The sequence below is a fragment of the Vipera ursinii genome (assembly GCF_947247035.1).
Source record: "Vipera ursinii genome assembly, chromosome: 6".
Classification (NCBI taxonomy): domain Eukaryota; kingdom Metazoa; phylum Chordata; class Lepidosauria; order Squamata; family Viperidae; genus Vipera; species Vipera ursinii.
The window spans coordinates 52,567,202-52,594,392 of NC_139515.1; the positions used below are offsets into that span (position 1 = coordinate 52,567,202).

The following is a 27,191-nucleotide window of genomic DNA, read 5'->3' on the forward strand; positions in this document are numbered from 1 at the left end:
AGTGGATTTTTTATTGTTTTAGTTTTATTTATTTATTTAAGAAAGTTTATATGTCTGCCCACTCTCAGTGAATCTGGGTGTCCTATGAAAATAAAAACCCAATATACAAACAATAAAAACAACAGCCCCATAATATTTTAGTTTATTAACTCATTTATTCTAATTTAAGCATTTTAGCTTAGATTGAGTGGTTTTACTCTATATTCCCATAGCTAGTTACAGAGGATCAATAATATCTTCTTGGAAATAAATAAGGTGGTAAAGCTGTTTGGAACAAGGTCTCCAAATCTTTCTTCTTATGATGTAGTTTATAATCTCAGAACATATGAAAGAAGCAACTGTGATAAAACATACTGTTTTGCACTCTGATAAGACCTAAACCTTTGCTGGCATATGTTGAATTCTCAAAACAAGAAGGTATCATCTCACCACCCACTTTTTTCAATTTTGGAAAGTGGGTAGTGATAGAAATGTCCTCTGTTGGTCTCTCATTAGAATGATCTAAGTTGTAAATTTACATAGAAAAATTACTGCAACACTCTTAGCTCTCAAAGTATCCTTATTTTTTCCAGTTTTTGTATGAAAACTTATGAAAAAAATTAAAGGACCAAGATTAACAAATCACCAACCCATACTTGCATAAAGGGTCAGGCAGTATAGCATTTAAACCAATGCTCCCAATTATCTTCTTTGTGATTTTTCATTCATTTATTAAAATTTATTTGGCCACCCAACTCATTCTCAGTGACTACGTTTTAGTAGCAATATAAAAGTAACATGATAAGGATCAACACTGTTCCTTTGGCATTAAAGTAATCTTCAAAGCTACGTATCTGCAAACACTTATAAAAATAAATGTACAAATAAATAAAACTAACTAATCAATATGCTTTGTGATATCTTTTATTCTTCTACTTCTAATTGAAGTACCTCATATCCAGTTACTAGCCATCTTCAAAAAATTCAAAAGAAATATTTGCAATACACAGAAGGGAAACTTAAGCATCTCTCCTTCCACTGTTTCAGCAGACATGTATTTTGCTAGTGGTATGTCTGCTTCAAAAGGTTTCATGTGTGTATGCATACACACCTACACTGCAGAAAGCTGGGAGCAACTCCCCAAGCAATTGTATGAGCCTTGCAAAATAATTTGTAGGGAAGTATTTAATCTGTCCTCTTACAAGTTGCAGAATACCTGTTCTTAAATAGATTGAAACACAAATAAACAGATAATTTTAAACTAATCACTCATAGTTATATGAGTGTCCTGCATGTGTGGCGGAGCTGGACAGGGATGGGCCACACCTCCCGTGATGGCCAACCTGACCCTGGGCGAGCCGGATTGCTTCAGCTGCGAGGAGCCTGGCCTAAGTTTTCTATTGCCCAGGCCTCCTGAAAGTGATGGGAACTGCAGCCCACCTCAGCTGGAGTTTAGCTGAGCCACAAAGTTGAACACACCCATAAAGCCGTGGTATGCCCCGAGCGAGGAAGCGTGAGCTTTGAGGGGGGAGGGTATTTCTGCGGCTCATACTGTGCCTTCCCAGTAGCGTTCAAAGAAGCTAATCGTGGTACCGGTAAATACAAATAATCTTTTGAAATATAAAGGGACGATTACAATATTGATGATGAATGGAAAGACAGTTTCCAAAGCCTTCCTCCCCCACTGAGTGAAACCAGAGTTGCCTGGGGGGCAGGGATGCCTGGCTGGGCTGGACCTTGTGATGAAAAAAATAAGACACCCCCGAAAATAAGACCTAATGCCTCTTTTGGAGGCAAAGAAATTATAAGACCGGGACTTATTTTCGGGAAAACATGGTAGTAATCATCATTTGGCCAAGCTCTCATAAAATTAAAGGATAATAAGTCCCAATTCTTTAGTTGGAAAGGCTCCATATTGGGATACAGAAAACACAACAATTAAGCTTATTACCAAAGGTGAACAAGCAGTATTAAAAAGGGCATGGTAGGCATCTCCACCAGAGATGCTAAGCCTTCCTAGGTACCACATTCAGCCCATTTTTAGTATAATTACAATGAAAGAAAGTTGTTTATCTGGTGATTCAATAAGTTCTAGAGGACATTATGTTTTATTAATTGTGAGGATCAGTGGATATTGAATTAAAACCCAAAAAGCTACATTTAAAAGTCTATCAACAATTTTCTGCTAAGCAAAAGGCTTTTCCCTTCATTACTCTTTAGAATTCTCCTGTTCCAAAAAGCTGAGGCATAAGAAGGTTCTGGGTGGACAACACATTGGAATGTAAGAAGAAACCTCATTCACCATCTGATATAATCAACTGATAGAAAGAAAGAAAAATGATTCAAAAAAGAACAAATAGAGCCAGTCATATAATCACACTGTCATAAAATACTACTTAAGCTATATGGTTTATGTCAATCAGGAGTAATAGATTCTAATTTAAGACCAAGGATGGGGCAAGTGAAGCTGCAGCTTAATCCTCTCTTGGCCTGAGACCAGACCTTGCAATTACTGAGAAATATTAACAGTGCTACTTCCTCCTAACTTCTAAGGAATAAATACAAACATAGCAACACAAAAAAGGGAAAAAATAACAATGAATGTGAAAAGAAACAATGTCTTTAGTTTCCTGGCTAGTTAGAAAAATTTTACCTAATTACATTTTTAATTAAATGCTAAAGCAGCCTTCCCAGTCTAGTGACACCTAGGTGGTGGCTGATTTTAATCAGTACTTCTAGTCAGCAAGGCTAAGGGTTTTATTGGATAGGGATGGCAGGTCTACTCAAAGCAAAGGTATGCAGTATCTTTGTGTGAAGTAGAGAAGGATGCTTTAAATTTGGTGTAGTCAGCCATGCTATACCTGTCACTCAATCTTTTCACAGACGTGCATGGTAGCTATATGGTTTCTTACACACCAGAGCTTGAGTTAAGGACAATGCTCATTATTCCTAGTTCCTGCTTCATTTGTTGTTGTTGTTAGTTGCAAAGTCATGTCTGACCCATTGCGACCCCATAGACAACATTCCTCCAGGCCTTCCTGTCCTCTACCATCTTCTGGAGTCCATTTAAGCTCACGCCTATTGCTTCAGTGACTCAATCCAGCCACCTCATTCTCTGTTTTGCCCTTCTTTTATTGCCCTCAATCTTTCCCAGCATTAGGCTATTCTCCAGTGAGTCCTTCCTTCTCATTAGGTGGCAAAAGTATTTGAGTTTTAGCTTCAGGATCTGGCCTTCTAAAGAGCAGTCAGGGTTGATCTCCTCTAGGACTGACCGGTTTGAATGCGTTCCAGTCCAAGGGATTCGCAGGAGTCTTCTCCAGCACCATAGTTCAAAGGCCTCAATTCTTTGGCGCTCAGCCTTTCTTATGGTCCAACTTTCCCAGCCATACATTGCAACTGGGAAAACCATGGCCTTGACTATACACACTTTTGTTGGCAGGGTGATGTCTCTGCTTTTTAGTTTCCTGTCTAGATTTGCCATAGCTTTCCTCCCCAGGAGCAAGCATCTTTTAATTTCTTGGCTGCAGTCCCTGTCTGCAGTGATCTTGGAGCCCAGGAAAATAAAATCTGTCACTACCTCCATTTCTTCTCCATCTATTTGCCAGAAATTGAGAGGGCTGGATGCCATGATCTTGGTTTTCTTAATGTTGATTTTCAAGCCCACTTTTGCACTCTCCTTCTTCACCTGCAACAAGAAGCTCTTTAGTTCCTCTTCACTTTCTGCCGTTAGAGTGGTATCATCTGTATATCTTAGGTTGTTGATATTTCTCCCGACAATTTTAATTCCAACTTTTGATTTGTCTAGCCCTGCCTTTCTCATGGTGTGCTCTGCATATAAGTTAAATAGACAGGGCGACAGTATACAGCCTTGCCGGACTCCTTTCCTAATTTTGAACCAGTGGTTCTGTGTCCAGTTCTCAACTGTTGCTTCTTGACCCGCATATAGGTTTCTCAAGAGATAAATAAGATGGTCTGGTACTCCCATCTCTTTAAGAACTTGTCACAGTTTGTTATGATCCACACAATCAAAGGCTTTAGCATAGTCAATGAAGCAGAAGTATATTTTTTCTGGAACTCTCTAGGTTTCTCCATGATCCAGCATATGTTGGCAATTTGATCTCTAGTTCCTCTGCCTCTTTGAAATCCTGCCTGTACTTCTGGTACTTCTCGATTCACATACTGCTGGAGTCTAGCTTGTAGGATTTTAAGCATAACTTTAATAGAATGTGAAATGAGTGCAATGGTGCGATAGTTTGAACATTCTTTGGCATTGCCTTTCTTTGGAATTGGAATGTAAACTGATCTTTTCCAAGCCTGTGGCCACTGTTGAGTTTTCCAAATTTGCTGGCAAATTGAGTGTAGCACTTTTACTGCATCGTCTTTTAAGATTTTGAATAGCTCAGCTGGAATACTGTCACCTCCACTAGCTTTGTTGTTGCTCAGATTTCCTAAGGCCCATTTCACTTCACATTCTAGGATGTCTGGCTCGGGGTCAGTGTCCACCCCATTGTGGTTATCTGGGACGTTAAGCTTGTTCTTCTGTGTAGTTTTGCCACCTCTTCTTAATCTCTTCTGCCCTCACTTCCCTTCTTTCCTCAGCTATTTGCAGCTTCCTCAGACAACCATTTTGCTTTCTTGGATTTCTTTTTCTTTGAGATGGTTTTAGTTGCTACCTCTTGTACAAAGTTGCAAACCTCCATCCATAATTCTCCAGGCACTCTGTCTATCAGATCTAATTCCTTAAATTTATTTCTCACCTCTACTGTGTATATTCATCAGGGATATGATTTAGTTCATATCTGAGTGGCCTAGTGCTTTTCCCTACTTTCTTCAATTTCAGTCTAAATTTTGCAACAAGAAGCTCATGATCTGAGCCACAGTCAGCTCCTGCTCTTTTTTTACTGACTATATAGAGCTTCTTTATCTTTGACCGCAGAGCACATAGTCAATCTGATTTCTATGTTGGCCGTCTGGTGATGTCCACGTGTAGAGCCATCTACACATACTATGACCATCGTATTCTCTTGACAAAATTCTATCAGCCTGTGCCCTGCTTCATTTTGTACTCCAAGGCCAAACTTGCCTGTTATTCCGGTTATCTTTTGGCTTCCTACTTTAGCATTCCAATCCCCCATGGTGATAAGGACATCATTTTTTGATGTTAGTTCTATAAGGTGCTGTAGGGCTTCACAGAACCAGTCAATTTCATCCTCTTCAGCACCAGTGGTTGGGGCATAGACTTGGACTACTGTGATATTGAATGGTTTGCCTTGGATTCGCACTGAAGGTCTTCTGAATTAAATTCACCCATTTTAGTTCGCTGATTCTTAAGATGTCAATGTTCAGTCTTGTCATCTCTTGTTTTGACCGCATACAGCTTGCCTTGATTCATGGATCTTACATTCCAGGTTCCTATGGAGAATAAATCTTTACAGCATCGGAGTTTCCTTTCACCACTAGATGCATCCACAGCTGAGCGTCCTTTCGGCTTTGGCCCAGTCGCTTCATTTTTTCTGGCAATACTAGTGCTAGCCCTCTGCTCTACCCCAGTAGCATATTGGATGCCTTCCGACCTGAGGGGCTCATCTTCCAGCATCATATCTTTTTGTCTTTTGGTATTGTCCATGGGGTTTTCATGGCAATGATACTGGAGTGGGTTGCCATTTCCTTCTTCAGTGGATCACGTTTTGTCAGAACTCTCTGCTGTGACCTGTCTATCTTGGGTGGCCCTGCACGGCATAGCTCATAGCTTCACTGAGTTACGTAAGCCCCTTCGCCGCGACAAGGCAGTAATCCATAAAGGGGTTACTTCCTTTACATAAACATATATTTTCCTAAACCCATTCAGGACCAAGAAAAACCGATGAAAAGGAAATGCTCCTCAAAGGTATCATATTCAATTATACCTGAAGGTATCCAGTATGTAGAAGGCTGGCATATACATACATCTGCCAGAAACTATTGGAAGGCAAGCAATGTTTTAGAAATTAATACACTAGTTTTCTCCCAATCATGATCCTTTTGAACAGAGACTTTTGCTCCGAATAAAATAATTCTGGTCTTAGAAAACTGTTATGTCTGGTAGTCATACAAATAGTATCAATATACTTTGCCAAATTTTGAATTAAGAGGAAACTGAATTTGCTTCATGAACTATCTTTCATAAGAGCTACTGGAAGAAGCGTATGTTCATTTTATAATTCATGATAACAATTTAAGTACTGCTGAATTGAGTCTCTGGTGGTTATATGAACATTCAAAGATCAGAATTAATATAATATTTGCATCTGCACACAGGGAAAAATAATTTTGAAAAGAACTATATGTAAAAGCATAGTGGGAGATTCAGATTTAAAGAAAAATATATAAAGTTATATAACTCAATCAAAATGGGTTGATATAGTCATATACACTTTTGTTGACTTATGTTGAAATTACCGGTATTACTACTCTGGAAGACAGTGTTATAGTCTCCCTGCTGATAACTTATGTAATTCTTAAAGTACTGATATTATAAAATATCATGTTAGTAGTCCATAACTTGTGGATTAAGTACACACTACTTTCTATTTTCTATAGAATTTGTAATGGAACATTTAAATGGATGGCTATAGCTATCACATGATGGCAAGATTAAAAGATGTGGAAGACAGCACTCCTGGAATCACAGAAAATAGCCATATCCAAGAATGCATTACATAACTGGACATGCTGGGCAACTAACCAGTATTCTATAGCAAGATTTATAAATACTTTGCTTTAAATGTGTTTTGTTGAGTAAGGTACAATGGCTATTTTAACAAATAAGCCATAACCCTATCAATATACATTACTTCGAAGCTAAGTAAATTACATTTTATATAATGTGTGAACCATTAGGGTTGACTCTAAAGAATATCCAGATATTCTATCTGTTCTAAATGCAATACCTGTTTTAGTCAGCATTGCACTGGTTTCAAATTTATTTCTCAACACAATTCAGAGTTATAGTTAACTTTTAAACTTTTAATAGCCTTGCTCCATTCACCTATGGAATAAACAGACAGAACATAGGTCTAGATTTATCTGAGGTACAGAAACAAGACTTACCAACTACTAATTATACTGCTAGATAAAGAAAGGTTGGGATAATCAAGCAGGGAGATGAAATTGTCTAATTTTAAAACTTACACCAAATTCAAATATAAAATTTGATTCTTTGATTTTAAAATTATTTTGTAGCAAGCTTTACTTGATAAATTTCAGAGTTATCACAGAAATTGAATCATGTTCCACTAGCCTGAAATCTTCTTAATTCTATTCTGAATAAAGACTCTCTATATCCTCAACACTGAAATATTTAATGTTCTCAGGCTACTTTAAAAGTAATCCAACAATTGAGGAATAGGTTTTCAAGCATATTTCAAAATGTCTATGGAGATTCTTAAGTTATCCAGGAAATGGTTGTCCCAAAGATGCTTTTTAAAAGAGACACAGAAAGTCCAGTTGCTTCTTGAAAAAACACCTTTGGGACAGTATTTCAGAAGTCATCTCAGTGAATTTTTCTCAGTCATGTAAGAGAAACATTCTGCAGAAAAACACACTCTCACTTTACTACCTAAAGCAGACATGTCAAACTTGTGACATCATGTGATGTCACACAATGTTTCGGGACGGTTTTGCCATTGCTGGCAATGGGTGGGCGCGGCTTCTTCATGATGTGTCCGGCCTGCAGGCTGACAGCCTCTGACAGATTTTGAAACAATAAACAATTTTTGTTTGAGACCATTTCAGACACAGTGTATTAATTTTAAGATCATGATTTTATCTGATAATTCAGATATTTTGTAGCACCATATTTAATTGTTACAATACCAAATAAACATTTATACTATATGTATTTAGAAAATACCTGTCCTGAAATCAGAACATGCTTTAGCCATCTTGATTGCTCCATTTAACAGATTTTAATATTGATAAATAGCATTTTTAAAAAAGAAATTCATCAAATAAAATGATAGCCCCAGAATATTAATCTGCACTGGTATTTCCTAAATAACTGCATGTTGACCTGGATATAAGTGTAAACATGGGGTATGTGTTGAGTGCGTCTACTTTTTGCAGGTTTCCTACTTCTTTCATTAGTACCTCTATTTAGACACTCATATTTACCTGTCCTTGGGAGCAGTAAGGAATGGAGTATATGAATCCAGGCCTACTCCTAAACTCTCTCCAGTGAAAAATACAGCATCTGAAGAGATCCTATACTTGAGGAAATTAGATTATAGTAAAGCTCAAAATGCCAGTCCAAATATAGATTAACTAAGCTCTTTTGATTATCTACACTATGTAACACTGGGGAAATTAAGTTGAGAACAGAGTGGAGTTGCTCTAATTATTCTTGTTTTCCAGATTTAGTAACAGGAGAAAAAGGAAGTGTGATACAAAAGATCATATAAACCTACTGTCATTCTATCAGACATTCAAGATATGTGCAAATATGACATAAAAATCTGTATCTTGCTCAAATGAAGAACTGACTAGAATTCAATGTGAATAGACTTTAACCTGTCAAGTTCACACAGTTCTAAGAACACAAAATGCTTTTTGGATTTATAACAGAATTCTAACACATTCATTCTGGTGTATTTCAAGATAAACAAGAATGAAAAAAAAACTATATGATTACTTACATGCATTGTTTCCTCCTGGAGGTTGGTAAAAAGAAAGGCCCAATGATATTATGGCTGCAATTTCTAAAATTATTAACGTGACATCCTGTAGTGCTTCCCATACTAACTGAAGAAATGTTTTTGGCTTTTTAGGAGGTATAAAATTCTTCCCAAATACAGCTGCTCTCCTCTCTATATCTGCTGGATTTCCACTTAAGCCTAAATAGTAAAAAGGGAAAATGATTTTAGAGTAGTTTATTGTCACCTCCTAACAAAAACGAAACATTTTTCATATTGGGTTTATTAAAAACATACTGCAAACTTGTTATTTTGTGCTTATTTATTATGTTATTTATGCCCATGTTTTCTAAAACAGTAGCAGCAACTAGCTACAAATCACTAAAGACATTTATTGTTTTATTTATTTTAATTTGATTGATATATTTTTAAGTCTAGATAAAAACCAAGTATGCTTTTAAAAATATATTTATTTATTTTGCCAATTCAGTATAACCCTGATTTTCAAAGAAATCAATTATATCAATAGCTGGCGTTAGGATTATACAAACTGTTGTTTGTATGGTAAGATTTTTCTGAACCCATAGAGGAACGCATTGAATATAAAAGTTTTTACTTTCTGCTAATTCATTGCTACCATGCCAGTGTCAAATATAACAAGCACACCTTTTTCCTTTTATGCATATCAACATTTGATGTGTGGCCTTCCAGAAGCATAAATCAGTAACAATAGCAAATTATATTTCCTTATTTCCCATGTTTCAAGAAAGGGAAATTCCCACGTGCTGGGAAGATTTTACCTTGGAAAATTGCCAATGATTTCTGGAAATTTCACGGAAGAGTTTTTCAATTGTAACTGAAACTATAACTATTGTTTGTTTTTAAACAAGTAAAAATCTATTATGAGTGCTTAAGGCAGATTTTGACTATTTCTGAAAAAAAAAATTCAAAAGGGAAACTTCAGGCTCCTCTAACATTGCACTTTCTTCCCTTTGCCACAAAATAATTATAGCACAGATTATATGGATGTTTTCAACACTTTGAGAACAAAAGCTGTACTACAAAAGTTGTGCAGATAGAAGTGGTTTGTCCACCATTTTAAGAACTAATCTTATTTGTTTATATAACTGTATGTTACAAAGCCGCTTGGATATTACAAATACCTGACAAAGATATTTAAAAAGACCCACATCCCAGAATTATATTGCTGTTTTATTTTCCCTGCCAGTATTAAGGAATAATTCATTTTTATCTGTATTCATATGGGAAAAAAATCTCACAATTTTGCCTAATGACACTAAGTAAGAAACAATGACAGTAGAAGTGATTCCTTTTAGCTACTGCTAAATTACAATTTCCAGTTGCATGCCCAATATTGCCTGGGAATTCTGAGCACTATAGTCCAAACACATTTAGGCAACTCAAACCCTGACTAGACAGAAGACTGTATGTTTTAGTATAAGCCTTTATTTTAAATATAAGTATTTCCCCTGCCTCTCCCCCCTAAAAATCAGATACTTATTGCAGTACAGGTCTGCCTCAACCATTTGTGTAGTAATTGTTCAAAGTTATGATGGTGCTGAAAACAGTGAGTTTTGACCAGTCCTGATACCTAGACTGTCATAGTATCCCACAATCATATGGTCACAATTTAGGTTCTTAGCAACGGGCATGTATTTACAACAGTTGCAGGTTCATGTGATCACCATTTGCAACCTTCATGACAGCTTCCAACAAGCAAAGTTAATGGGGGAAGCTGGATTCACTTAGTGACTGTGGTGATTCACTTCATGAGTGTGATGATTCATTGACTGACTGGCAAAAAAGGTTATAAAATTAGGCATGGATGTAGTCATGTGATGACTCACTTAACAACTGTTCACTTGGTGAGGGAAGTTCCCACTCCAATTGTGGTCATAATTCAAGTAATAAGTTGAAGCAAAGTTGTTCGAGTTTTGCAGCCTGTGAGGTTTACTAGGAAGTAACCAAATCATGAACCAAAACCACACAAAAGTCAGCATGCCCCACGCTTGTTATGGATGGCTCGGCTGAGTTTTCATAAGGTTTCACAGTAGACTTCTGAATTGATGGTCGAACCATGCTCCATGAACTTCACTAGCAGTACTCCTTTAGCATCTTCACATTTGGCGGGATTTTCTATGGCACCACTTCCGGTGTGGTGTCGGTTCATGATAATGCTTGCCCACACACCGCTAGACGCACCCAAGAACATTTGAAGCAGTTCCATTGGGATGTTTTTGATCACATCCCCATAGAGCCAGAATGGCGCCAAGCGACTACTACTAAGGAATTTCAAACCTTGTGACAAGTGCCACAATTTGAATGGCAATTATGTCAAAAAGTAATGTAATGTAGTTTTCTAATGTATATAATAAAAGTTCTGTATCTGTGAGTGTCTGTCATTGATAACCAAACGGAGGTTTATTTCTGAACTGCCCGTAGTTAAATAAAAACAATGGGGGAAAAAAATCATCAGAATTTCCAACATCAAATGAAATATTACAGGAAATCAAAGACAAAAAAGCAATGCTTTTCCTCCCTTCCTTTCCCTTTATTTCAAAATTGCGAACCTAAATATTTGTACTTTGCACTGAACACTGAGTTTATTGCTATGTCTGCTTGTTTTATCTGTTGTTTTTCACTGGTCTCAAAATCTTACTTAGAAACTATGTTCCAAATGTCTTAATTTCTCTTGCTATGTATAAGGGAGCCATTCCTGCTTAAATTTAGCAATATGTCTATTATGGATATGTATTGTCAATTTTGCCACTGCTGCATATTCTCCAATTTTGGTCTCTTGGTCTTGTATCACTGGTGGTTTCCCTTTCCCACTGTTATGCTAAATATGTCCTGGCAGATATCAGCAAGCATCTTAATAAATTGTGGTATTTTTGACATATATTCTGGATTCATACCTAACAGAAATATTTGCAGCTTCAATTCCAAATTTATTTTGTTAAATTCTACTTTTAATTATCTTAATTTAGAACCAAATAAATCCATTTAAAATACAACAAAAGCCAAGTGGCTCTTCAAGTGACAAATAAAAACATTGCCAATTAACATTAAAACAAGGCCTACGGTATCTATACAAGCCAGAATTCTCTTACTTAAAATTCATGTACAATCACCCTTACCTTCATTAGGAGAAGTTTTCAATCTTGTACAGATTCCATATACATCTCCATAGCATTCTTGTATTTTATGCAAAGCATCAGCAGCTCGCAGTTCCATAAGTGTACGAAGCTCTTCAAGTGTAATACCAAAATCTCCATGATTAGAATCTTTTATAGCATATTTTATACCACCATATGCCACTGAGTTGTTGGCCATGTCTCCCATGGTGTATAGTTTTCAAAAGTAAAAAGTTTCCAACAAGAAACAATTTTGTATTTTGAGTATATCCAAAAGAAAAATAAATCCTTTGTACGTAAAAACCATAAAAGATGCAGATATAAATCAACTCAAAATAGCCATAAGACACCTTGTCCAGGACTGTTATCTTGAGTGTATTCCCATTGTCTGTTCCTTCATTCCACTTGTAGCGAAAGGTAAATATTATCTGCAAATAAGAGAGAATTGACAGCAATAAGATGCAATATTTTCACATAGTTCATTCACTAACACTGTATTGTTATACTTGAGATTCATAATGCCTCTTTGCTAATGTGATATGCAAATATGTTTGTGCTTATCTTTCCCACATCCCGCTGTGCCTGTTTTTATATTTTTCAATATTAATATCACAGTAGTCTCATTTTTTCCTTTCCCCTTTATATCACCTCTCCTCTATCCTTTCTCACTTGATGAATCAGCTGTATTGTACTCTTTGCTTAATCTGTCCTTGTATCTTCCTTGATTTCTCCTTTCTTCCATCATTTGCTTCTAGTACCTTCTCTACAGCATTGAACCCATATTACAGTATCCCCATACTGTATTTTAATCCTTCCTTTAATTTATTGCTGTCTAATTGCCCTCTCTTTCACCTTTCGGTTTAAAGTGAATTTAGTGAGCTTCCATAAATGAACATAATTCCCTTTTCAGCCTAATTTTTGCATTCCATGAAAAGATTTCCTTTAAAAAATGACTGACATTACCAATTCAACATCAGAACTAAAATCAGACCACAGGGATTCCTCAAGTTACAACCATTTGTTCAGTGATCATTCAAAGTCATGACAGATGCTAAAGCAATTTACAACTGTTCCCTTTGCAGCCACCCCACAGTCATGGGCTTGTGATCCAGGCAATTGGCAATCTATTCACCCTTACCCCTGGTTGCCAAATGCTCTGTGATCGTGTAATTATGATTTGCAATCTTCCCTGTGATCATGTGAGCACCATTTCCAATTTTACCTGCCAATTCTCTCAATGGGGAAGCCGACAGGAAAGGTCTTAAGCATTGTAACCTACAAAGAAAATTCTGTCTAGTCTCCAGGGACTAGTTAAAAAAAGGCGCATAGCAGAATCTAAGCAGGATTTTCAGTACCACAGCAGAGCAGGGGATGAAAATTCCCCCTGCTGAAATTCAAGCAGGGCAGCACAGGCCACATACGAGGTGGGAGTGCTGCAAACAAGTCTCTCCACTCTGAGGCTGAAAATTCTGTGAGGATTTTGGTGACTCTGTCTTTTTAACGACCCACAAGATTATTTAATGACCTCAACTGGGTGGGCTAGGATTGCAGTTGTTGGGTAAATCTATGACATCTTGCTTGCCTACAGCTTCACTCAATGACCAAGATTAAGGTCTCAACTGTAAGTTGTGAGCTACAATCTGGCTAAGAACCACGTGATCTTACAAATAGCTTAGAAATTTTATATAAAAAGAAAACAAGAAAATCAATTTTATACACAAAAGGTAAAAAATAAGGCTGTTCTGGAGTATATCTCAATGGTAACAACTTTACAGTAGTTGATCAATTGCTTGGTTTGAGAAATACAAAAACCTAGGAATACCTTAAGTGGGATAGAACTTTATAAGGTCTAAGCTAGAAAGAGATTAGGGATCACATTATTATTCTCTGTTCACAACAATGTGAAATCACAGCAGCCAGTTATTTATCTGGTATTGCCCTTCATATGGATCACATTTTTCCCAAGAACCTAGAATGTCATAATGCGTAGATGTAGAGATCCAAGTAAAGTGGTCTTTTGCAATTGACAAATGGAAATTTTATCAATTGATTATTATGATTAAGCTACCTTTCTAAGTATGTTTTTGATTGACTCATTTTGACTCATGGTGAACATAACCAATATTTATAAAAAGATAATTTAAGATCATCTAGTAAAGTTTTAAACTAAATGCAGATGTGTAATTTTATGATAAGCAGTTCAGAATCAAACATAATTCTTTAAATATTCTTATCAAATAAGTTTCTAATATTAAACGTCATTATACTTGCTATTTGAAAATGTATCCATGACATGCTCACACACAGAGAGGTAAAAATGTATTATAAATTGCTTCAATTATACAAATGTGCAACAAAATAAAGTGGAGAAGAGCTGTTCATGCTTGTGAAATTTTCCAAATGTTCAAGCATATCTGCACCTGTGAAAATTACCAGCTTACAAACCCATTTCCTAGTTAATGATTATGCCAGAAAAGAAAACATTTTTTGTGGCAGAGGGAGGGAAATTCAACAAGAACTGCAAACGCCAAATGGCAATTTAGATCAAGGTAACTTACATCAGGTATTTAAATAAGCCATAAGATAGCTGCATAAATTAAGTTTCCCACTGATACTTACTGCCCAAGCATGCTTCCTTATCTAATAATTAACTCATGTTAATTTACAGCAACAGAGCTTATTTATATAACATCATTCTTAGAAACACTCAAATAGGTATAAATTCTAGTTTAGTTTTTGGCTTACTCTTTTATTTGAACCTTAAAGAACTAATCTCTTTTTTCTTCTACTTATGTTCCTAATATATCTTGTCCTTTTACTTTAAGTGGCTGATAGACTGGTCCATCTCCCGCAAATTCATATGAATCACAATAATTACCCCAAAAGTGGAATAAAAGTATAAAGTATGATCAGCTGCATAATAATTGAAATAATACTGATCTTTCTGATGCATTTCATACAATTAAAGCTGTATGACATGTTCCCTTCTTTGCCAATTTAGGTTTAGGTTTAGGATTTATTAAATTTATATGCCGCCCTTCTCCCTAAGGACTCAGGGCGGCTCACAACAATAAAAATTAAGACATAAAATACAAAAATTTAAAAAGAATTAAACAATGAATATAAGAAATATGGGACAATTTAACACAATAAAAACCAAATTAAAAACCATGATCAGTCCAGGCCCGCTTGTTGGAACAACCATGTCTTCAGGTCACGACGGAAAGACCAAAGGTCAGAGGCCGTCTGCAGCTCCGGAGACAGTTCATTCCAGAGGGTCGGCGTGCCCACAGAGAAGGCTCTCCCCCTGGGGGTTGCCAGCCGGCATTGCCTGGCCGACGGAACCCTGAGGAGGCCGACTCTGTGGGAGTGAACTGGGCGATGGGAGGTTGACATTGGCAGCAGGTGGTCTCGCAAGCAAATTCCTTTTTTTCTTACCTTTAATTGTCTGTGGAGATTCTCAGTCATCCAGGTCATGCTTGTCCCAAAGTTGCTTTTTCATGAGGCAACTGGATTTTCTTCTTTTTCTTTGAAGACGTTTTGCTTCTCATCCCAGCTTTTTCAGCTCTGACCATTCAGTTCTTCAGCCATTCCCCACCATCCAATCAGAGCTGAAGAAGCTTCTTGGATGAGAAGAGAAAGATCTTCAAAGAAAAACAAGAAAGTCCAGTTGCCTCCTGAAAAAACACCTTTGGGACTTACCTTCTATTCTTAGCTAATTCTTCTATTTTTACAAAGTTTTCACTTAAATGTAGAGTATTCCTCTGCTTGTTTATTAATGTTAGTTTTAAATATAAGGTTAAGCCTTCAGGTGATTGCTTGATTTTAGCTTAACATGTTATATGAATCTAATCACTCTGGTCTCTGTAAATAACAGCTTATGAATTCATACAATAAATGCCTCCAGCTTCAATGTAAGTGCAAACACTGGTGTTTCATTAGCAATAAGTTCATAGTCGTCAAATCTTCTTTGGATAGTTCCTCTGAGAATCTCAACAAACACATTAGCTTTTGCTAAAGACGTCAGCTTTATTTTTTCTATTATGACCTGTGCTTCTTGCTTCAGTCTTGCACTCTGTTTCCTTGACGGACAGAAAACAGGTGAAGTTTTACACCCAATACTTGAAAAGCTTTCCAGGAGTATGTCATGAATTGTGTGTCTGTCAAAAATCAAGTGATCACGCTAAGTATAATTCCAGAAAGCATTTGACAGAATATATGAGATTTCCTAGGACCAGAGGAAAGATGCCAACAAGGCATGAAATATACTGTAATAGATTAATTGCCACCATAATCCCATCAGCAAGTTAATTATAAAGTCCAAGGAAGCTGCACCATGTGCTTTGCTAATCACAGAATTAGTTTGGGAACATGTAGCAAGAAGAGATGTAGTCCATGACATCGATTTTAATATGACACCATCAAAAATCATGGAGAGAGGTCATTTAAAATATTTTAAATTGCCCAGCTGCCCAGGTAAAGAAATATTTTTCCCCAATGAAAAAAGGGCATATAAATGGCTGTGTGAAGCCATTCCCAAGAAAAGGGAGGAAAAACAGAGAACCACACATTTATTTACATAAGTATTGACTTCTTACTGGCCATATGCCTCCTTTCTGGCTCCAATACGCTCACAGGGTGAACCAGGTGTTAGAGGAGGTACAGCCAAGATTTTGGGGGCATAGAATAGAGGTTGGAGAACAATAAATACAATAAGATGCATTCTTATTTAGTGACGGTGCAGTCTTTGAAATGCAGTATTGCCCACAGCCTGGAATTGGATCCTGACGGGGCTCAAGTTTGATTCAGCTTCCCGAGGTACTGTAATGAAGATCCAGATTGTTGGGCCAATATGCAAATAATGCTGACATTGCAAACTGCCCAGAGAGTGCTATAAAGTGCTATGTGGTGGTATATAACTGTAAATGCAACTTCTATTATTTACATGATAAAATAATAGTCCATGGATCAGGAATCTAAGAAAAATGAAAGTTAAAACATGAGAAAGTTGTTCACCCAATTTACTACTGGATGAATTTATAAGAAATTGATCCATCTTTGATTTGATGGTTATTTAGGGATGGTTGATATATGAGGACAGAAAAGTAGCAATTCAAGAGACTATGCTTACTTTTCTACAAGACACATATATACTTTTCAGGAATAGATATGATTTGGACTTCAAAGAACTTCACTATTAAAATTTCCAAAGTACAGATATTACCAAAAATTTATCAGATCATAATACTGAAAGTCTGGTTTATAAAAGAAAATCTAATACTTTTAGATGAAGATCAAACAAAATGTGGATGTTTGTCAAAAGAAATTAAAATAGTTTTTTTAAAAAATAATTTATGCAAAACATTAGAATGCTTTGGAATGGAAGTACAGTTTTTATTAGAGGTTCTTTTATACAACATAATAGTGACCATAAAAACAAGGGAGAAAATATAGGCTATGGAAGGAATTCCAGAGAAGATAAATATTGTCCAACAAATTAAGCTTTTACAAAGACAATTATCTATGTTAACAATAAGAGAAATAGAAATAAAAAATTATGTAAAGCAAAAAAAAAATCTGATCTGCAAAATTATTTGCAAATAAACCAAGGAAGTAGCTAGCATATAAAGTATGCATGAAGAGAAAAGTTTTCAATCAGTGTGTGCTACCTGCTCTAACTTATGTCAGTGAAACATGGACACTAACCTCACAATCAATACAAAAGCTACGAGTAGCACAAAGACCCATGGAAAGATACATGTTCGGCATTACAAGACAAGATAGAAAGACCTGCACAAGGATTAGAGAACAATCAAAAGTATACAATATCATCAAAAGATTAAAAGAATTGAAATGGAAATCAGCTGGTCACATAGCAAGAAGAACTGATGGCAGGTGGACCAAGGCAGTCATAGAATGGATCCTAATTGATAAAAAACATCCATAAAAGAAATCTAAAACAAGATGGATCAACAACATCAGCTAGTATTGCAGGTCCAATTGGCAAAAGAAAGCTCAGGGCTGTATTGGTTGGAAACATGTGGAAGAGGCTTTCATCCTGCAGTGGAAGACAATGGCTAAAATGATGATGATGAAACATAACGTATGCTATATTAAGAATAATGATACATATAAAAATATACTGTTCACAGTATCAAGGAAAAAATATCCTTTAAGAAAATAAGAAGACAATATCCTGGGAAATATCGAGATTTATAAAACAGAAATAATAAGAATATGCACTATTTTCTAGTAAGTATTTTTACTAAACCTTAAAGCCTACTAGTGCAAAGTTGCAAGCCTATTATTCTATAATTCTAGTCATCTCATTCATTTGTTGAAATATGATTTCAGAACTATTACTTGAAATTATAGTATATGGAACCAATGGTAAGTCTCTATCAAGTAGGACAGGAAAAAAAACCATTAAAGAATATTAAGTCCTCAGATCTGAGGACCCAGAAAAAAAATCTTAGCGACAACATTTTGAACTTGGTCAGTATATCAATCGAATAGTCCACCAAGAGATTATTCTATAGATATTTACAAGATGCAAATGACGGATAAATTATTTTATACTGACCAAGTTAAGGATGATTGGATAGAATGATCTTTGATCCCCTCCAAACCCATTTAATTTCCAATTCACACTTCAAATAACAGCTGAGTAGTGATGACACCAAGATAGTGGCATGAGAAAGAGGAAGAAGCAGAGCTGCTCACCCTCAGTGATGTCTCAAAGGTCAAATAACATGACAGGGAAGGTCATATCCACAAGAAAGAATTCAGAAAGGATGGGAATCTGAGTCCAAGAAAGTTCCTGCTCTCCCAGAATAATTCTAGGTCCCAAACCTGTAATTCATACCATCTCACAGTGAATGGTTGATGGAAGTTATTATTGTATATTAACTAGTTTAATCAATATCCTATATTTGTCATCTGGTCTCAATGCTTAACATAGCTATTTGTAGAATTGTGTAGAAGACTGAGCAACATCATGGAGAAAACACCTTAAAGTAAATATTTTAAACTTAGTGAAAGAACCCAGGATAGGGTCAGATGCTATTCACTCTAAATAGTTCCCAAATGAGGCTTTGTATAATCCTGAAAGATAGGATCAAGGTTACCTGGAAATAAGCTCATAGGACACCACTGAACTGATATGGCCTACATAGTTGCCAATCCAAAACAGGCAACCCCAGAAATTAAATTGTAAGCTGCCCAGAGTCACTGATTAAGATAGCTACAGAAATTAGTTCATACAGAATTCTATCTGATTTATAAGCTATAATGTGGAATCTAGAAAGCATTGCAGCATTTTCCCTTCCCTCCCAGACCAAAAAGAGAGTCAAAGCAGTTACTTATGTTCTCCAAAATCATCTTTATATTCCTCTACAACACTACACCAGTTAATTTTTATTGGCAAGTTGACAAATAGAGCTGAATAAAATTTTAAGATATTGAATTCCACATTTTAACACCAAGCATAAATTCCCCTCATACTACACTTGGCAAAAGAAAGCAACTTAATAATTCATCTTATCATTAAAACATGACACTTTAGGTTTTTTAATATATGCTCTTAGCAGCAAAATTATGTCTATTTTAGGACCAACTAATTACATTACTATGTATCCTGATATATGTGTTATATGATATGTAATATTCATCAGTTTTTATAATGTCCCATTATATTATTAAAATGTACCTTAGACAATTTTCCAGTCTTTCAAACTAGGTTTTATTCATGGCAGACATAAGGAAGCAAGAATTGCTGCTTCACCTCAGTTCCATCAGTAAAGAAATGGATACAACACAAGCAGTTTTGTTTGTTTTTAAATAAGAGTAATAAATAAGTTCTTGCAACATAAAATACTATCTAGAGCAGACATGTCAAACACAAAGGCCGGGGACCAGATGCGGCCCGCAAAATGGTTTCATGTGGCTCACGAACCCATCCTGGAAACAGTGAGGGAATGGCCCCCGCTGCCTTGGCCCCGGCCCAGGCCGGCCAGGAGCCAATGTACAATTTTGTGGTGGTCATCTATGCTGAAATACATTCAGTCTTAGCTCCACAAGGCCATCTGGAAACAGGGACCAGCCCCTGCCATGTCGGCACTGCCCCCTGGGTGCACGCTGGGGAGGTATCACCCTTTGTGAGGAATGAAGAAATGCAGCATCGCCTGGAAGTGGCCAGCACATGGCCCTGCCTACTTCAGGCAGGCTAGGGGCTGGGCAGCGTTGCATTTCTCTTCAGATTTATGCCACCCGGGTCAGCCTCTCAGCGCTGTGAGAGTGCCCCGCTGCCTGCTAAAACTGGGCAGGCTGGGGGCTGGGAGGCATCGCGCTTCTCTCTGGATTTGCACTGCCTGGCTCAGCCTCTCGGTGCTGTGAGAGAGCACCCCGCTGCCTGTTGAAACCAGGCAGGCTGGGGGCCGGGCGGCATTGAGCTTTGCGCCATTTGGCTCAGCCTCTCGGCACTGTGAGAAGATTGCCCCACTGTCTGCCAAAACAGGGCAGGCTGGGGGCTGGGCAGCATTGCACAGGTAACATCGACTCTCACGCTGCTCATGGCATCCCCTCCCCCAGAGCCCACCAAGCTGGATATGTGAAGTAGGCCCCCCAGCCCCCCAAGGGCAACCGCAATGCTGATGCGGCCCTCAATGAAATTGACACCCCTGATCTAGAGTAACTTGCATTCAAGTCACAAAAAAACTAGAAGATAGTACGACACTTCTAAAAACTGACTTGAGTATAAACAGAAAATTATAGGCCAGTTAGCCTAACATCTGATTGGTAGAAACAAAGTGAATGAATGAATAAAAATATAATGAGGCGCATAGAGGAACAAGACTTGCTGAAGGGAAATCAGTATGAATAAATCTTGCCTTATTAACCTTTTTAATTTTTAGAGTATCAACAAGCATGTATATGAAGGTAATTCGGCTGATACTTATATTTTCAAAAAAACCTTTGAAAAAGTTACTCATCAAAGATTAAGTTAGCTTAGTAGTCATGGGATAAGAGGCCTGAATTGCTAATTGGTATAAAAAAAAGAAAAAGAAAAAGAAAAGAGAGAGTTGAGAAGGAGGTGGAGTTCCTCAAAAATCTGTTAGTTTGCTTATGTATGATGAAGGGGGAACAGTAAGCTGACCAAATTTGTGGATACTGAACTATCCAGTGTCATAAAAACCAAATGATTGTGAAAAGCTTGAGGACAATTTGTTTAAAACTCATCCAATGGCATACAATGCAAATATGTTTAGAGAATGCATACTAGCCAAAAAAACAAAAAGCAGCTTTTAACCTGGTATGTACTTTGTTGCTGATTCCAGTGACATCTGATCACCTTATGTTAACTGTCATTGATGCTGCTCTCCATCAATTACATCTTTTCGTGGCCTAAGCACCACAAACTGGATCTGATGAAGACTACAAGATTGTATATCTACATGTATAGCAAGACTTGTTGCTTTTCTGCAGTGACCTAAATGGACACACTGGAATGTTCAGGAAGGCTACAAATCTCATGGCAGCAGTGGATAAGGTATGCAAAATTAGAATGAACCGCAAATCCTAGACCTTTCCAACGTAAATTATCTCATCATCACCAATATGTTTTTTTTCAAAAAGCACACCAGCCACTTAGCCATCTATGACAGTGGGCAACCACAACAGCCAGATTGGTTCTGTCCTATCTAATGTGACTTCTCCACTATCATGTAGCAGAAAATACAGGGAAAGTTGGTTTACAAAGAACTGGTATTTGCAGAAGACAAAAAAAATTGGCATAATTATGTCACTGCAAGAAGATGGCAAAGAAAGCTGTTGCAAAGACCAAAGTGAATCGCTACTAGGAATTATATGAACAAGTGGACATAAAGGAACACAAGAAAAACATCTATCAACTAGTGAAAATGTGCACTAAGACAGTAAAGCAGACATGTCAAACTCGCAACGTCACGTGATGTTACGCAACGTATCGGAGCTTTTTTGCCATAGCCGGCAATGGGGTGGGCGTGGTTTCCCGGTGACGCGTTCGGCCTGTGGGCTGGCAGTCTGACACCCCTGCAGTAAAGGCATTGAACACTATATGTGTGTTAAAAGGCCTAGCTGGGCCATAAGAATCATAATTCCCCTTTTCAAGAACAAAGATGCTGACGTAACACACAGTTCCCACAACCAACAAATCCTCCCACTGAATACAATGAAAATTTTGAGCAGATCCTCAACCAGCCTTTCCATGGCATTTTTGAAATCAGTATCAACCAGTGCAATTTTGTCAAAGGCTTGAGAGCACCACTAATGCCATTTGTGTAATGTGCATGCTCATGAAAAAGCATGGAGAAAAGAAGTCATTACACATGGTTTTCCTCAATCTAGAAAAAGCTTTTGATCATGATCCATATTAGCTGATACACTATACTCTATGTGATCATCCTGGTGTACCTCAGCTACTCATAAAATTGATCCAGATGTTTTACATTAATGTCAGCAGCCAACCATTATGTGCCACTGGTCTTTCTGACAGCTTTCCTGTGAAAGTTGGTATGCACTATTGCCATTGCTGCTGATTCTCATCAAGGATAGTATAATGTGAGATTTGCATCATAGTGCCCTCTGGGCTTTGCTCTACACTGACAATTTCCTGCTTGCAGCTACCACCAGGGAAGCATAGGTTGAAGGACTGTCTTGCCTCAGTATCAAGAAGACTAAATATCTATAGACTAGCTCAGGCACCTCCACATCCAGGGTATGTGTGTGCATGTGCGCATAAAGGTTCTGCCCCTCCCTTTCCCACCAGGCCACCAATCCAGAATGGTTGGTGAGCTGACTTAGAATACTATTTACAAAATGACAGTGGCTCAAATGAAGTACTGCACGAGTGTACATGCAACATCACTGTGGTAAAAAGAGATCACTGAGTGCTCAGAGACAGGCATATGCCAATCCACCTAATATCAAAAAAGTATAATAGTCCACCCAGTAGCACTTGTATGGCACCGAGTGCTGACCAACTACCAAACATGCTGAGCATCCTTTACATGCCATGAATATCTATATGCTTCATTAGGCTGTAGGCATTTCCCTTCTTGACCATATCAACAATACCTGCTGGTAGTAGATAGGCATTACACCAATAAAATCCCTTGTGTGTCTAATCACAGTTGACCAAATAAAGTGTTCTGTTCTAAAGAGAGAAATTGCAGGAAAAGCACCTACAGTGATGACAAATGCTCATACGTAAGACTAAAGCAGGGGTCAGCAACCTGAAACAGCAAAAGAGCCACTCGGAACCGGTTCCGTCACACACACAAAAAAGTGGGAGCTGCAAAATGTGCGCATGCCTGTGTGCACGTACGCGCATGCGCAGAACAACACAAAATGTGCACCAGCCCTGCCCCCGTCCACCTCTAGTATGGACGGCTCTGACGTCCTGACTTTTCCTCCCTCAGAAAAACCTGCTCTCCCCCGCCCTGCGCTCTCTCTCTCTCTGGGACTTTCTTTCCGCCTTTTGTGAAGCTTCGGGATCAGCTCCTGCCCTAGATTGCTTGCACTGCGCCGATCCTCGGCAGCCCCAATGCCCACGCCACATCCTGAGCCGTGCACACCTGTCACCACCTGGTGGACCAGCTTACAGGGGGAGAGGGAGACTCGCAGGCCGAGACGACCACGGAGGGCCGTGCAAAGACAATGAAGGAAACGTTCTTTCAGAAGATCCTGCCTGACCCCACCTCGGAGGCATCGGGCCCTTCCCCGGCCGAAGGAAGCCTCGTGAGCGTCTCCCGCAGCGCGGCTCCCTTGAGCCGGGAGGCACCTGCGCAGCAGCGGCGGCGGATCTCCCTGGTGACGGGTGCTGGGTCACAGCACTGCCTTCAGCCCAGGCAGCGCTGGAGCCACCCGAGAGCCCTGCCCCTCTCCCAGGCAGACAGACAGAGACAGACAATTTCAAAATTGAACTGAAGCAGCAAAAGTTCTGCTCATAGACACATACCTGCCATGGCAGTTGGCCAAAGCCAAACTGCAATGAACTCAAAATGTACTCTTCAAATACAAGTAATTCTCATTTAACAACTGACTCCTTTAGTGATGGTTTGCTGTACTTTTTCATGGTGATAAAAAAGGAACTTTGCAACTAATTTTGTTATTTAAAAACTTTACAACCACATTTGTGATTTTCTTTAGCGAATGCTTTGCTTAATAACCAAGGTGCTGTACTCAACAGCAGTAAGCAATGCATCAAGCTGTATTTTGTAATTTGAAAAATACATTTTACCAATTGTCCTACTGTCCTTAATAACTGAAGCAAATATTAAAGTCTAAGCAGATTTGTATATTATAACCACCATACTAATTCACTTGTCCAGTTAGGGATAACATATTCCTATTAATAAAATAGATTAAATCTGTATTGTTTATTCCATTATCACTGCAAAATTGTCATTTATAAAAATTACAAACAAAAATGTTAGCAGCAGTTATTCCTTCATTTGCAAAATGAACTGGAAAACATTTCTTAATAGGATAACTGCAACATTCACACGTTATCTAAAAATAAACTTATTTTTCTTCACATCCAAATTTATGCAGATTTAATCTGAAAAATTTGCAGTTGAGTAAGATGTCTTTAATTACACATTTCAGATTCTCAAAACCAACTTATTTGACATTAGGCCATTTCTACAATAGGGGAAAAAGAAAATTCATTATTAAGTACATTGAGGCAATGGTTTACACTTTACGGCATTAGAAAAACCAATGCTGATGGAAGCCAATGTGAACACAGTGCTTATTATCTGAAACAACTTTAAACATCTATTATTACCCCTCTGTTAAAGCAGAATTTGAATCTAGGTCTTACAATATACTAGTCAGAAACCAGGTAGCCAAAGAACATGATGACTGGACACCTCAAAGCTGACACCAGTGAGAGCACAGAACAACTTAAAGAAATAGTGCAAGACTGGAAGATATGGAGAAATCTGGCCCCCTGAACTGCTAAGAGTCAGACACTACTGAATAGATATCATCATCATCATCACAAGTCAGAGAAATGGAAAATATGAAACCACAAGTTTTTTTTAATAATACAGATAGCCATCAACTTATGACAACAATTGACAACACAATTTCCCTCACTGACGCAGTCATAAAGCATGACCACATTGCTAAGTGATGGCAATCCCTGTGGCCCTGGTTGTTAACTGAATTCCAGTCATTAGGGAAAGCAACTTCTTGCCGGCTTCCCACAACCACAAAGTTAGTGAGGCAAGCAGCAAGAAGTTTCTAGGTGTACAGGAAGGTAAGTTGCTGCTGCCAGGTAGGAAGGGAGCAAGAGGGTGTGGGGACAGTCAGGAATGACGTGCAAAAGACACAGTACAGGTTTGGTAGGCAAGAGTGCAAGGGGATGTGTGAAAAGTATGATGAGGGTTGAGGAAGCTGCATGAAAGGCACAGTGTGGATCAAGGAGGTATGCGGGAAGTATGAGTCAAGGAAGGGGTACACAAGAACCTCAGTAAGCATTGGAGAAGGTGTGGAGAGGCACCATAGGGAAAGGATAGAAGGTACACAGCAGTCCAGTGTGATCAGGGAGTAGAATAGAATAGAATAGAATAGCAGAGTTGGAAGGGACCTTGGAGGTCTTCTAGTCCAACCCCCTGCTCAGGCAGAAAACCCTATACCATGAGACAAATGGTTGTCCAATCTCTTCTTAAACACTTCCAGTGTTGCAGCATTCACAACTTCTGGAGTTGTTCCACTGATTAATTGTTAATTGTTTTAACTGTCAGGAAATTTCTCCTTAGTTCTAGGTTGCTTCTCTCTTTGGTTAGTTTCCATCCATTGCTTCTTGTCCTGCCCTCAGATGCTTTGGAGAATAACTTGACTCCCTCTTCTTTGTGGCAGCCCCTGCGATATTGGAACACAGCTATCGTGTCACCCTTAATCCTTCTTTTCATTAAACTAGACATACCCAATTCCAGCAACGGTTCTTTATATGTATGCATGTGGGTGTGGCACAAGCAAAGGTGCTGGGGAAGGATCACAGGTGATTGAGACATTCCCTGCCAGCTTCCCCACTGACTTTCTGAGGAAATCAGCAAGGAAGTTTGCTAATGGCAAGCACATGGTTGTGGCATGTCTGGCAACTGGGTGTAAATGCAAATTGGTTATCAAGCACCCAGATCAAATCATGTGACCATGGAGTACTCCCAGCATTGGTTGTAACCACCGTTCATTCAATGTCATAATTTGGAATGCTCACTGGGCAAATGGTTATAGATCAAGGACTACCTGTACAACAAATATACACACATACCGATTATGGTATGGTTGGGAGGAGGAGATGAATATGACTTTGGCCACAATAGCACTCTGCAATAAACAGGAAAAAAATAGTGACAAAAATAATTTCAGATAGGAGATAGGAAATAAGGAAAAAATACACTTATGAAATAAGCGTACAAAAAATCCAGAGAACAATAATCTACTTCAGTATATTTTGCTGAACCTAGTCCACCTGAATAATTGTGCAGAGATACACAAAGGCTGCCAATCTTTGGCAGTGGTGGTATTCTTTCCAAACATGAAGCATATATAATCATTCCTTTCAAATTCTTTTACTACAGAAACAACCATGAACAAAATTGAGAAGTGTATTCTGCAACATTTGAAGGATATTTAATATTCCACAGCAATGTGAACACCACTCCCATCTATTCAAAAGCACTTGTATCTAGCAGTAAATCCCAGGCATGACTGAGGATTAGATCTTCAGAATTACTGCTCTGGTAATTAGCTTCATGGGCACAATTCTAAAGCAAAGTCTTTCAGAACAATGTTTTTTAGCCAGTCAGTAACAGTACATACATGTTGTCAGCAATACAAACTTAAAACTATCCCATTCTGAGATGTCAGAGCTTTTGTGTACTCTTTTGTTTGAGTTGCTTCAAAAACTATTTTGCAAGCAGCTGCAAGAGGCAAAGAAAGCTTTTCCTGCATAGTTTCTTATCTCACTTTACTTGCTTTTTGATGCATGGTAGCTAGGAAATAAAGAGGCAATGGGCGACCCAGACTTCTTTGCACTCAAATATACCATTTTCTGTTCATACACTATTTTGATGAAGTAAGAACTGTATTTAATGTTTTCCTCATTTATCAGATATGTTCTACAGCTGATACAGTATATTTATTTTTTCTTCAGACTTGAGCATTACAATTGTCCAATTTAATTCAGAAGCTTCTAACATTAACATTAGAAAAATAGATATGTTTCTCTCCAAACATCTATAACATGGGTATTACACTTGTATACCTTTACCTTTTTAACATAAGCAACCATGTTTTAGTATACTATATGTTTAAAACTTAATTTTACTTTGTCCCTATT

The 27,191-nt window shown here is 37.9% G+C and overlaps 1 protein-coding gene across 3 annotated transcripts in view; it reads right to left on the bottom strand.

Annotated features, from left to right (window-relative positions):
* The window catches only part of ATP2B1 (ATPase plasma membrane Ca2+ transporting 1), a 74,287-nt gene that overhangs the window by 35,586 nt on the left and 11,510 nt on the right, over positions 1 to 27,191 (bottom strand). For 2 of the 3 annotated variants that reach the window (XM_083365243.1, XM_083365244.1), the window contains 2 exons: positions 11,807 to 12,231; positions 8,652 to 8,849 (listed from right to left, as the gene is read on the bottom strand). In XM_083365243.1, the coding sequence (XP_083221369.1) occupies positions 8,652 to 8,849; positions 11,807 to 12,011 (403 nt within the window). In that variant the 5' untranslated portion in view covers positions 12,012 to 12,231. Of the gene's footprint in view, positions 1 to 8,651; positions 8,850 to 11,806; positions 12,232 to 15,241; positions 15,259 to 27,191 lie in introns of those variants that run through there. The other variant, XM_083365245.1, reaches the window with a different exon arrangement.